At 41.6% G+C, this 12,833-nt stretch overlaps 1 protein-coding gene across 4 annotated transcripts in view; it reads left to right on the forward strand.

Annotated features, from left to right (window-relative positions):
• Positions 1 to 12,833, forward strand: part of PCDH11X (protocadherin 11 X-linked) — a 1,122,530-nt gene that overhangs the window by 938,529 nt on the left and 171,168 nt on the right. The window contains exon 7 of one of the 4 annotated variants that reach the window (XM_075940735.2): positions 6,135 to 8,619. The exons of the other annotated variants lie outside the window; for them this stretch is intronic. Coding sequence (XP_075796850.1) covers positions 6,135 to 6,169 — 35 coding nt within the window. The 3' untranslated portion in view covers positions 6,170 to 8,619. Of the gene's footprint in view, positions 1 to 6,134; positions 8,620 to 12,833 lie in introns of those variants that run through there. 4 annotated transcript variants of the gene reach the window in all.

The raw sequence follows: 12,833 nt of genomic DNA on the forward strand, positions 1-12,833 counted from the left end.
GGTCAGCAGTGTAGCTACACTCTTAGTGGTAATCAGGAGTGAGGGGTAGAGCTCATTCATTGTTAATCTATTGGTAATCCAACAGAAACTTGTTTGCTTTTAAGAGAGTTTCTAAAGAAACTCTCCGTGTGTGTGAGTGAGAGAGAGACAGACATACAGACAGACAGACAGAGAAGTGCTGCTGTCAACAAGCTGAATAGGATGTATATACACATGGGAATGAGGAATAGGTTACAATGAAGCTTTCCGCCCCCTTTGCATATAAGTTAGGCTTCTGCATGAGAGTTTGTCCAAGAAGAGTTGAAATGTAACAGATAACTTTCTACCAAAGACATTGGCATCATGTCTGCTGACCGGTTACAAGTTATATAATCTTGTTTTTACTTGAGCATTAGAAGTAAAAGCTTTATTCAGTTTCACTTCTAGAATGAAGAGCTGGATCTCCCTTTTCATCAGTAACAGCCATCCAATTTCATTTGTTTCCTTATCTTTTCTGGAGCTGGATTTATATATCCTTTGCACTAGTGCATGTGAGGATGTGTGAGTTGGGCATATATCTTAGAGTTGCCACTTCATAATTTTACAATCAATCTTATAATATTTGGTAAAAACAATGAGGAGTCCCGTGGCATCTTAAAGACATGCATCTGATAAAGTGCTTTTTATCCACTAAAGCTTATACACCAATACACCTGTTAGTCATTAAAGACTCCTCGTTGTTTTTGCTGATTTAGACTAACATTGCATAGTTTATTTTGAGTTAACGTTGAAAAAGAGAGCTATTCCAAAACGTCCCTTAATCCTCATGGAATGAGGTTTACAGGGATGTCGGAATAGTGAGCCCGTTATATTTTGAAAAAATTGGCTTGTTCAAAAGACTCAGAAAAGTTAATTTGGGATATCTGAAGTATCCCAAAATAGCACCGCAGGATAGAAGTACTCTTAGGCTACGTCTATACTGCCTCTGTTTTGCAGAAGAGGCAATGCAAATGAAGCACTCATTAGCAACTTCTCGTGTTTCATTTGCATAATCTCTTCTGATGCTTTTTGCGCAAGAGGTTTTTGCACAAAATTAGAAGTGTAGACAGGTCTGTTTTGCACAAAAAAAAAATCCTTTTGCACAAGATCCTTATGCCTCAAAAAAGGACAGAAAGGATGATCTCATGATAAAGGCAGTTGACTGCTGCCCTGGAAAACTGGATATATCCTTTTTTTGTGTGTGCCAGAGTTCCTACATCATGCTAGTCAAGTTTCTTAACCCAAACCTTTTACTTGTTATCACTAGTTGTGGTTCCTTGTTTTCTGGGAGTTTGACATGAGTCCCTGTAATCCAAGTTCTGAGTACTCCCAGCTGCAACTGAGGTAAATGGGAGATGTGCTTTGAACACACATAGTGCTACAGCGAATGTTTTGATAAGTGTGGGAAAAGAAAGCTATAGAGCTCCACATTGAATGATGGGGAGAAAACAAAATACTGAATAGCTGCCATTTGAGTTAACACTGTCCATTCTGTGCACTGAATGAGTCTGGGGTTCTGTGGAGAAATATTATGCTACCTTGTAATTAGTCGCTGTATCATAATGCATTGGTACAAGGCGGCTGAACTAATGTTTCACAGGCAGCCTTAATTTGGGTGTTTCCTCTTTTCTGAGTACTTGACTTTGCAACCTTAACAGTGTTATTTTAACATACTGTGTGTGTGCGTGCATGTGGGTATTACAATCATTAAAAGTCAGTGTTGTGTGTGTAAGTCACTGAAATATTTTTAAAATAGTATTGTTGTTAGTAATAATCCAGTGGAGTAAGTAGCCTTTCCAGGAAATAAAATCTGTTTTGCTAAGTTTATATGATGAATGTAGCCTTGTCTTTGGCTGACTTCTCAGAAGCTATTTTAGAACACTGGCATCTGCCAATTAAACAGAGGTTGTGAACTGTCTTAGAAATGAAGAGGTGAAGAAGACTGACTCAAGGCACACCTGTGTAGATAATAACATTGTGTGGGAAGTAATGATAAAAGCTATTTATCTCTCATTTTGTCTTAGCAATCGCCTTGGATTGTGGCTATTTGCTATACATTAATATAAATAATACAGCATTTAAATAAGACTGCAAAATGGGTTGAGAATGCACAAAAGGGCAAGTTGTATATGACCCAACCAATGAATAGTGCAGACAGTACATATGCTGAATAAAAGTTGAGATAGTTAACTCCCTTTGAAAACTATGTAATGCAGTGCTTATGAATAAGCCTTGGGAATGAATAATGGCATATAAATGGTTGCTTCTACCACTGAAGTTCAGATTTGTAACCCCCTGAAAAGACTGACAAATTGCATATAGGATTTTAAAAAGCCTTGATGGAATTATCCTGCATATTTTTAATACTCCTTTAGGTAATCATCGCATAACGCATTTTTAAATGCATAAAAATATCCACTATTTAAAAAACAGTTTCAATCTGAGAAGCATGAAAGAAAGTCTTACAGGAAACATTTCTGCCTTCCTCACTTTCTTTCTTTTCTGCATTTGAAATAAGGACATTTAAAGTGCCTCCCAAGTTGACCTCATAGCATCAAAAAGTTTGAGAGCTGAATTTCCAGTCTTCACAGGCAGCACAAAGCGACCTAAACCAATGTTCCAGTATGTCAGATCCTTGCTTGTGCAAGGTCCTAGTGTGTCCCTAACTTGCACCATGGTGAGGCAGTCCTGAATCCAGGAACCACAATAGGCTTCCTACAGTCACCCCTTTTCCACTGCATCCTGCTCATGGAATGAAAAAACAAGGCCTGACTATTTTGCAAAACAGGAAACTAATAGTATAGGGGAACTTACCCAAGCAGTAAGAAAGGTTAGATACAGATACAGCAGGGCCTACCGCCACTGCGGGCCCCGAAGCAAGGTGTGGGGGGTGGCTCCATGCCCCCAGAAGGGGCAGGGCCACAGCCAGAGCAGCCAGCCCTCAGTGCCACCCGGACCACTGCATGTGCCCCCTCAGCCCTCAGATCCGTGCAGGGTGGCAGAGTGGTGCTCTGGCGACAATTCAATGGGGTTGGACTCCAGCCACTGCCACTGTTGTAGTAGCAACAGTGGAAGCCAGGAGCCCTGGACCCCTTTGAAATGCAAGGCCCTGGGGCAACTGACCTCTTTCCTCCCCACCCACCAGTTGGTGGGCATGATAGAATATGTAAACCAGGGCTACTCAACACGTGGCCCTGCATGTGGCCCATGGCTCATTTTTTTGGGGCCCCCGGTGCGGTTTGAGTTTACGCAGGCCTCTACACATGGCTTGCCGGTGGGGTCCTTTGAGCATGGCCTTCACTGGGAACACGCTCCACAATGGAGAGGCGTCTTCCAGGCGGGGTGAGCATTGAAAGACACAAGCAGATGGCTGGCTGGAACAGACAGGTTCACAGTGTCGTCATTTTTAGCCCTTAGGGAGGAGGTGCCGGGAGCACCGGGGCATTGTGGGAAGTGATGGCTGCTTAGCCTTGTGGGTAGAGTCCGAGAGGTGCTAACTGGCTTACATTGGCCACCTTTGGGTCCAACACCACAGTTTAAGGCTTAAACTTTGTATTCATGCCTGTAAGTGTGAGATAAGCTATTTGCATATATTTGCATATATATTTGCATGTATATGCAACCACACTTAATTTGTGGCCCTCGGCATGTACTGTGAGTATCATTGTGGCCCCCAGGGCTTGCAAAGTTGAGTAGCCCTGATGTAAACAGTGTCTGAGATTTTCCAAGGCACTTAAGAAAGTGAGACAACTGCAAATTCCACTGAATTTCAGTGAAGGCAGATGTGCCTAACAGCCGTACACATTTCTGAAAATCCCACACTTTGTGTCTAAGGCCTGGTCTAACCTTAAAGATAAGGTTAATCTACCTACATCACTCTGGGCTGTGAAAACTTTTATGCCCTGTGTAATGTAGTAAGGTTAACCTAACCCCATGCTAGATGCAGGTCAGTGGAAGAACTACTTCTGTCGCAGTTGCGTGTACACTAGACATGCCACAGCTGTGACTGTGTCACAGTAGTGCTTATATTGTAAACATACACCCGACACATCTTTGAGTTTCCCTGATCTCCCACAGCTAGGTATCTCAATAAAGTTCTGTGGACCTAGTATTCTTCCTTAAAGCTTTTCCATCTCATGGCTCATTCTCTCTTACAGCTATCACAACTCTCTATCTCCTTTTTCACTCTTTCTCTAAGGTAACTTTTATCTTCTGCTTCCATGGTACATGTCATCTTCTTCTTGTATTGATCTAAATAAATGTGCTAGCATTTGCCACCCATACTTAGATTGAGTAATAACTTTGCAAGTAGTCTCTTGAAAGCTGACTGTAAAATCATGCTCAACATTGGTAAGGATGGCAGGATCTGCCCATATTTCTGAGCTGCCCATGATAGTTAACGGAGTCCCTGGTAGACGATCAGCGACGGTAATCTAGACTAGTGAGTGGGACACATGAGTGCCCCTCCTTCATCTCCGTGAGCCACAAGATTGTTATACTGAAGACTGTCCCCTCCAGGATAGGGTAGTTTTGCTAACTTTGCTTGCGTACCTAGAACATACAGGTTGTGCTGATTGAACCGTAGCAGCGCTGTGATTGGATGCAAAGGAATCCACGGCCCTCACAGTTAATGCCATGTGTAGTAAGCATGCACCTCATTTCATGTGCCCTTGCTTTATGTGGGTTTCACTTTAGTAGTAGTGATCTGAAAAAAACTACACTTATGATAGCCGGGGGAATCTATCAACCCTGCAACTGTGTGAAAATTAACAAAACGTTTTAGGGGCCTCACATAGAACCCTCTGGCCACAGTTTGCCCACTACTGGTATAGATGGGCCTGATAATTAGTAGATCTATAGTTTGACCCAAAATTAATCTAGATTTTGGCTAAGCCAAAGTAAAGGATATAATAATAAGAAAAGCAATATCATAAAATAATGGTTCTTACATTCTAATAATTTGTAGGATGTTCAGTGGAATAAAACTACATGTAATTCGAACACTTGTATTTTTCGAGGACTTTCCACTTAGTACGAAATATATCTAAAACAGCTTTTTGAGTGGGGAAAGATCAAGATAGTAATTTCAAAAAGCTCAAATATCTCTCCAAGAGTTTGTTTGCTGCCTAGACAGATCCTTCAGCGATATCCTAGAGTCTTGTGAAATTTGTAACAGCCTTCAATAGAAGATAAAAGGGTATTATCACAAATGTGAAGCTTAATTAGTTGATTTTTTACAATGGTTGAATGTGAGATTTCTTAAAACATTTTACCAAGCACCAAAGCTTGCACACTATGTCAGATGGCATGGGAAAGGGAACACTTATTAAACCTATTGTGCCACCACTTCATTATGTTACTCTAATAGATGTTTGCGGTATTAGAAACATTTTCTAAAGTTTATTGTACCAATCATATAGCCCAGTCTCTGAGTAAGGAATTGAAAGAGGTTCTGTGTTTGCACTCAGTGAGTGAGCATCAGTTCAAAGATACTAACCTGCAACCTTTTTATATAATGAACATAGAAAAGTCATACTTCTATCTCAGGATTGCAAACAAATGATCAGAAAGTCTGAAGGGACATTATGGGTATTTTTGCTTTGACACTCCTTTGGCTGTGCGAAAAAAAGCAATGGTAATCTCTGCAAAAACCAATACAACCTTAGAGCAGAACAATAATACAGTACAAAACTTCAATACATACTGTGTTATTGTAACAAGCTGCAAACATAAAGAATAAAAAGAAAATCTAGTTCTACAGAGATCAAGGGGAAAATGTTAAATCTCAATTCACTTCTATAATAAGGCTTTTAAATTAGGACACTGGATAAAACGAGAATTGAAGCATATCTCTTTATGGCCTAACTCTACTCTCCGATTCTTTAGTTTATCACTACTACATGCCATTGTTTGTCGGACTGGACTGTTAGCTTCTTGGGCTTGCTCTTTCTCATGGTCCAAGTGGGTGTGTCCCTCTGGGAGAACTTTTTCTCGCCACAGCATTTTGAAGTCAAAATTATTCATTGTTCTGTGGTATAATAATAATAATAATAATTAATAATAAACCCAGCATACAACAGCACTAGTACCAACTTTATAATTCTTTTTATCCATAGGCCAACAAAACGTTATAATGGATGCCGTATGTTAGAAATGGAGAAACTGAGGCACAGACAGATCAGATGCCTGCGATCAGACAGCAACTTCAGTGGCTGATCTAAGCATAGTACTTATGTCTCCTGACTCCTAGTCTGTATCCAGTAGACAGATTACTTCTTCGTTACTATATTGCTTCTACATTTCACATCACATTTTCCTTATACATTCATTATTTGATAAGATTTACCCTTTTCCACTTTGCTTCAGAGTGAACATTTTATTGTATACAAAAAAAAGCAGTATACATTGGTCACTGTTTTCAGTGGGATTTGTAGCACAATATTAGTGATAGAAAAATTAAAAGACAATGAAACATTTACTGATAAAACTCCAATTTTTAACACAAGTGTTCAGAATTAATACGTGACTGTATTTCAGCATTGCCTCAAAACATGCTTAGATGTGTCATGCTTACTCATGTCTAGACCTAATTATGTACACTCAAAATTCCTGTACTGATCACTCTGTCTCACTCACACTAAATTTTTCCTTCCGCCTCTGCGCTCCGCCTCCCCCCACCGCAAGCAAGTACTTTGACATCCGTACATGCAATATTTTATTTCAAAACAGCAGAGTTTATTTCAAGGCCTTTCTGCACCAGGTATTTGTCAGTCCTCCAGTACAGGTCTTTATGCCTACAGTAAAATTACTTCTGTACTTTGACTTACTAGCTGCTGTGTGCTTTTCAATATCCAAGCTCAGTAAATAGAGATCTTGTCCGGAAATGATCACTAAACAGCACAGTGATTTTACTTCCAGTTATTCAAAAGCAGAAACAGGGAGTTATACTGATTAAGATTATGAAATAGGACATATGTACACGTAACCACCACCAAGGTGTATTTGAATCTGGGACTTCAGGAGTTTACTATAGGAGCCTCTACCATCTGAGCTAGAAGCCAGTTGGCTCCTAGCTCATGCTGTAGAGGTCTCTTGATCTTAACTGTTGCAGTGGTTTAAGTGCCACTTACAGTACTCAGTAACCACGCTAGGTGTGTGTGTTACACATACACGTGATTTAAAGCATTTTTAAAATATTTGATTCATTTTCTTGTTTTCTGCTAGTACAGGGCTGAGCAAAATAAGCCCACTAAGCCACCAGATCTGGCCCATGGATGCAGTGGGGAGCCTTAGGCAGGCTCCCTGTCTCCCCCCACCTCCCCACATGCTGCTGAGAAAAGCAGCTGCTGGCCTTGTTCATCTTTGAACAGCTGCGAGCTACATGGGAGGGGATGAATGCATGGGAGGGGAGGAACTGTCCCTACCACTAACACAACCCCAGCACAATCCCATTGGCTCGTTTCTGGCCAAAAGGAGCTATCTGTTTGAAGAACAGGCAGCCAATAAAGTACCTTTCCTCCTCCCTTCAGGCTCATAGTTATTTACAAATGCACATGGCCCCTGCCATGAGAGCCTGCCTGAGAAAACAACCCTCTGCCCCTCCCCCCGCACACATATTGCCTCCCACACCCTTCATTCCAGTCCCCCAAATCACAACCCTCTCCTGTACAAGTCACAACCCAAAGCCCTGCACCTCCTCCAGCACTGCAGTTCCTACCCCAGGTCACAGCCCCTTCCTTCCTAAGGTCACAGCCAAACCCCCGTACTCCCTCCTGCACCCCAGTTCCCTGCGCCAGGTCACAACTTCCTCCTTCACCCAACCTCCATCTTGGACCCCACATCCCCTCCATTAATATCATGGAAGAGGGCAACCCCTGACCACTTTCCAAATTCTTGGAGTATCGAATGAAAAATTAAGCTTAGTGTTAGTATGTAGTTGCTTATCTCTTCACAGCTCCTGTTATTTTAGCATACCTGTTCTGCTAATACTGGCTTCCCAAACTTAGCTGTAGGCGTCAGTGACTGTCAGTAATAATGCTGAACAGAGTCAGTAATTTGTGGCTGGGTAATACACAATGGTTGATCCATCCTTTTTGTAAATATTTGGCTCCCAGGCTGAGTTCTCAAAGCAGAAACAACTGCTGTGATGAAAATTATGGCACTACAACCCAAGGCATGGATATGTAAAGCACACAGAGAGGAATACACTGCTAAATGGTCCAGAGACCAGTCCATCTGTCATAAATTTAGGCCCAAAAGGCCACAAATGCGGATTGAACTAGGAAAATAAATATGACATTTAGACAAAAACAATTGAGAACATAGGGGGAAAATGCTATATTATCTGGTTAGTTCTCTTAAATGCGCCCAGAAAGTATAGTCAGCTAGCATATTCTCTTTTTCTCTCTTTGATTCTCAATGTGAAATATTTCTCTACTACTGGCATTATTGTAATTGATCTGAGACCAGTCAAAGCTTCATGTTAAAAAATAAACATACTAGTATTTGTACAACATGTTCCTTTATGCCATGCTTCAAAATATAACTGGTGTAATAAAAGTACATGTACTGTTTTTTTAATTTCAGATTTCATAATGATATGTCTAGTGACTTATTGTAATAGACAGATTAATAAATGGATAATACATTATTCTCATGTACAATGATTTTTTTTTTATCCAGTAATACAGAAGACTCAGCTCTTAGGCCCAAACCTTATAGATTTTGTTCATTTTATTCAGGCAAATCTTTTACTGTCTTCACTGAGAATATTATGTGACTTAGGTCTCCAACTTAGGCCCTTGTTTGTTTAAGTTCAACATCCAAAGCATTGCCGTGATTTTCAGTAGTATATTTCTCGATTTAGTTTGCATCCATATATCTTCTTATTGTGAATCTAAAGATGTATTTACTGAAATGTTTTGCTATAGCTAACAAAGGTTTTATTAGTTCACACTCTCATTTTGGATGGATCTTTATCAAAATTAACATTTTCATTAAATTGATGCAGTCTCAAATTTGATGAATAAGTTAATTTCCCACAAGGTACCAGAACTATTTGAAAATTGTGTTTTCCATTTAATAGAATAAAATCTCTGAAAAGATTTTGACTTGTACCCTTTCTTGCCAATAATGTAGGACAAAATGTTAATGAGACTGGACTGAGGCATCTTTTTTTTTCTCTCCAGTTGAATATCTAGTGTCCTGTACAAAATAGCCTCATCATATTCACAAGATTTTCCATTATAACATTCTTCTGTGACTTATTCTCAAAATGAACTAGCACATGGAGCCTGCTGATGATCAACAAGGCTACCTAACAGCTAACTTGATTTTAAGATGGTTCAGTTGTACCATTTCAATTTTTCTTGTCCATTTTGGATTAATTTGCTTTTACAGAAGCATGACAATCAGAAAAGAGATTTCTTTCCTGTGAAACAGTTCTGCAAACATTTTCCTTCTCTCCAGGATGTGACTCATTACAAAGACTTAATATGTGTATAACTCAAAGGATGTTTATAAAAATTTCCATTTGTTCTGACACATATGTTAGCATAATAGTCTGAAAATCATGCTCAGTTTTTGACTCTCTATGAAGATTTAATAAGTTAGAATAGCTAAAATATTCATGGTGTACATCATCTTTGCTGTTTGGGCCAGTCTTCTAGGACCATGGAATCTTCAAGTGCTTGTATCTGAAAACCAGGCTTCCTGAAGTCTTATCATTCCTGCTTTTCTGCTCCTTGGTTTTGGTTTTGCTCTGTGTAGCTAACAAGGGTTTAGGTTCTCATATCCGAGAAACAGCCTCTCTTTAATTCAGCAGTTAAGGTCAGGAACAATTGAGGCAACAGTCCCCAGATCTGTAAGTGTAGAGAGAGGGCCTTCTCAAAGGAGGACTGTAAACTCTTGGGGTATGTCTACACTACCCCGCTAGTTCGAACTAGCGGGGGTAATGTAGTCATCCGCAATTGCAAATGAAGCCCCGGATTTGAATTTCCCGGGCTTCATTTGCATGAAGCCGGCCGGCGCCATTTTTAAATGCCGGCTAGTTCGAACCCCGTGCCGCGTGTAGCCGCGCGGCACGGGGTTCGAACTAGCCGGCATTTAAAAATGGCGCCGGCCGGCTTCATGCAAATGAAGCCCGGGAAATTCAAATCCCGGGCTTCATTTGCAATTGCGGATGACTACATTACCCCTGCTAGTTCGAACTAGCGAGGTAGTGTAGACATACCCTTGGATACTTTTCATTTGATCAAGCAAAACTCAAATTTGTTGTCTGGCAGGTTATGCTGTGATTACTCAGTGTTTTTCTGAAGGGATGAATTAGGTACAGAGAACTCAGCTTTGTTTTCTGTTCATTTTCAGGATAGAGAGATCTTAACTAACATATTTGGATGGAAGAGTCCATAGCATCATATTATTCTTACTTCTCTAGACCCTCACAAAAAGAATGGGAGGGTGCATGGGTCTGAGAGATACCTAGGCTAATATTTTTTCAGTTCTTAGTGTAGCTTGCAACTTCCCAGCCCTTTGTGCATAGTCCAGTGTTGCCAACTCTCATGACTTTATTATGATGATGGTCTTAAAATCCCAGGTTATGGATTAATTTGATTAGCAGAAAATACTTTTGAAAGTTTGGGATTGTCCATGCTGGTGCATTTGTTCAAAACCTGGAAAAGCAGACATGAAAAGGCTATTCTAGAGCAAAGGTCTCAAACTCAATTTACCTTGGGGCCAGTGCCAGTCCTCAAATCCTCCTCATGGGTCAGTGGACACTTCCCTCCAGCATGGCTCTAGGAATGGGTCTCCACATGTTCCCTCTTCCACACCATCTCCCGGGCCCACCTGCTGGCCCGTGTGTTCTCCCCTGTGCATTCCACAGCCCTGCCTGCCTGCTACCTCTGCATGATTTAACCCTCCCTTGGGGGTCCCCATTGCCACCACCAGTAGCACAGTAGGGGTAGATCAGCTTCCAGCTCTGCCGCTGCTGGCATGTCCCTGTGGCACAAGGAAGTTGAGTGCAGAGCCATCCCATTCACAGGCCTGTTTACTGCAGCTACCACAGGCCCTACACTTTGGAGTGATCCATGGCAGCTGACCCAGCAGTTCTAACCACCTCCATACTCGGATTAGCCCATGGGGCCCTAAGTGGGCTGGGGCAAGCAGCAAGGGTCGAGTCCTCCTGCCCTCATTGCAGCGGCATAAACAGTGGGGAAGCAGAGCTATGCAGCTGCCTCCTCCACTCTGCCGCCATCCCCCAAGTCAGCCCGCGCTAGGGCAGGGGTACGCCACTTCCCACCATCCCAGTGAAGCAGAGCAACTGGGCTAGGCTGGCAAGATGGCGGCAGAGCAGAGGCTGCTGCATCACTCCACTTCCCTGTGGCTCTCACTGCCACAGGGAGTGCAGAAGGGCCAACCTCTACTGCCCTACATCAGGCTCCCAGTATTTCCTGAGGCCATGTCCCCTGGGGAGCGGGCTTGAGGAAAGAGGTGTGATAGGGAAGAGTAAGTGAAAGAAAAGAAGGGCTGGGGGCAAGACTTGGGGGAGGGGTACAGACACTTCCCCTTATCCCCAAGGACACATGCTGGCAGCCATGTGCAGGCCAGATTGTGGAACTGCTTAGGCTGCAGATGGCCCGCAGGCCATGAGTTTGAGACCTCTTTTCTAGGCATTTACCATAATGGATTCTTCCATTCTTCCTTCATCAAGATCTCCCCTCTTCCTAGCACAAGATGCACAAGACAGTAAATGCAGCTTTCCCTAGTGCAATGAATACTGAAGTCACTGGAATCTCTCCAATTCACTTACTGTGCCTCAGATTAATCCTACCCAGTCTGCTTTACCTGCACATTCCCAAGAACTTATTCCGGTGTCTGTAATATAATATACCTTGTTCAGATCACGTTACTAATTATATGCAGTGTTAATCTCCTCATAGATTATAATGTGTCCGCTAGTTCTAGTCATCTATAATTATAACACATGTTTTTTCAGTCTTTTCTGACAAGGACAGTAGTTGCCCGACACATTATGTAACATACCTGCACAGTAGTCCTTCAGGGTGGAATACAGAACTTTTGGAGCTCAAGCAATATTATTGTTTAAATAGCTGTGTATATAACAGATATTTAAAGCTGTTGAAATGGTAGATATTATAACAGTAGTTATAATGCAAGAGTTTTGTGTTTCTTATGAAAAGCCCTTTATATATCTTCTAATTATTATTTATTGTTAGCATAGTGGAAGTGTAATTTTAAAAGGATACCAATTACTTCAAATCAGCAAACAGATTTAGTGAGAAGTAAAGGAATTAGGAAAGAATAATCTGACACGTAACTAATCATATAGTCACTAAAAGCTGGTAAAATGTGGTCCTCTGACAATAGAACTGATGGGTTGTTGAGCATGGCTAGTTTCTAAAGAGGCTGATAGGTATAATTTTTAGTGTTCAGACCTAGGATGACTGTTGTAATGTTCTAAGTTGAGGCTGAATTTGTCATGCTTACAGTACAAAGTTAAGTACCAATATAATTGGATTCTATAGGTACACCAACAAGAATTCGGGACCCCCTGCCCTTCTCCCTCGGCCAGGGCCACAATCCCTCCCCCCACCCCGTCCAGACGTGTGCTAGGCAAGTCCAGCACTGTCCCTTCTCCCCTCCTTTCCCTGGAACTAACCTGCCTGCTCTAGGGAAAACTGCAGCATCTTTTCTTGATTGAAAGACACTTTTGACATGCCCCATGGAGGTTCCAGAGCCAAGTAACCTGGCCTGAGAACCTAAACGGGGCATATCAAAAATGTCTTTCAGTCAAG

Source organism: Pelodiscus sinensis, chromosome 13 (assembly GCF_052426305.1).
Source record: "Pelodiscus sinensis isolate ZL-2025 chromosome 13, ASM5242630v1, whole genome shotgun sequence".
NCBI lineage: Eukaryota > Metazoa > Chordata > Testudines > Trionychidae > Pelodiscus > Pelodiscus sinensis.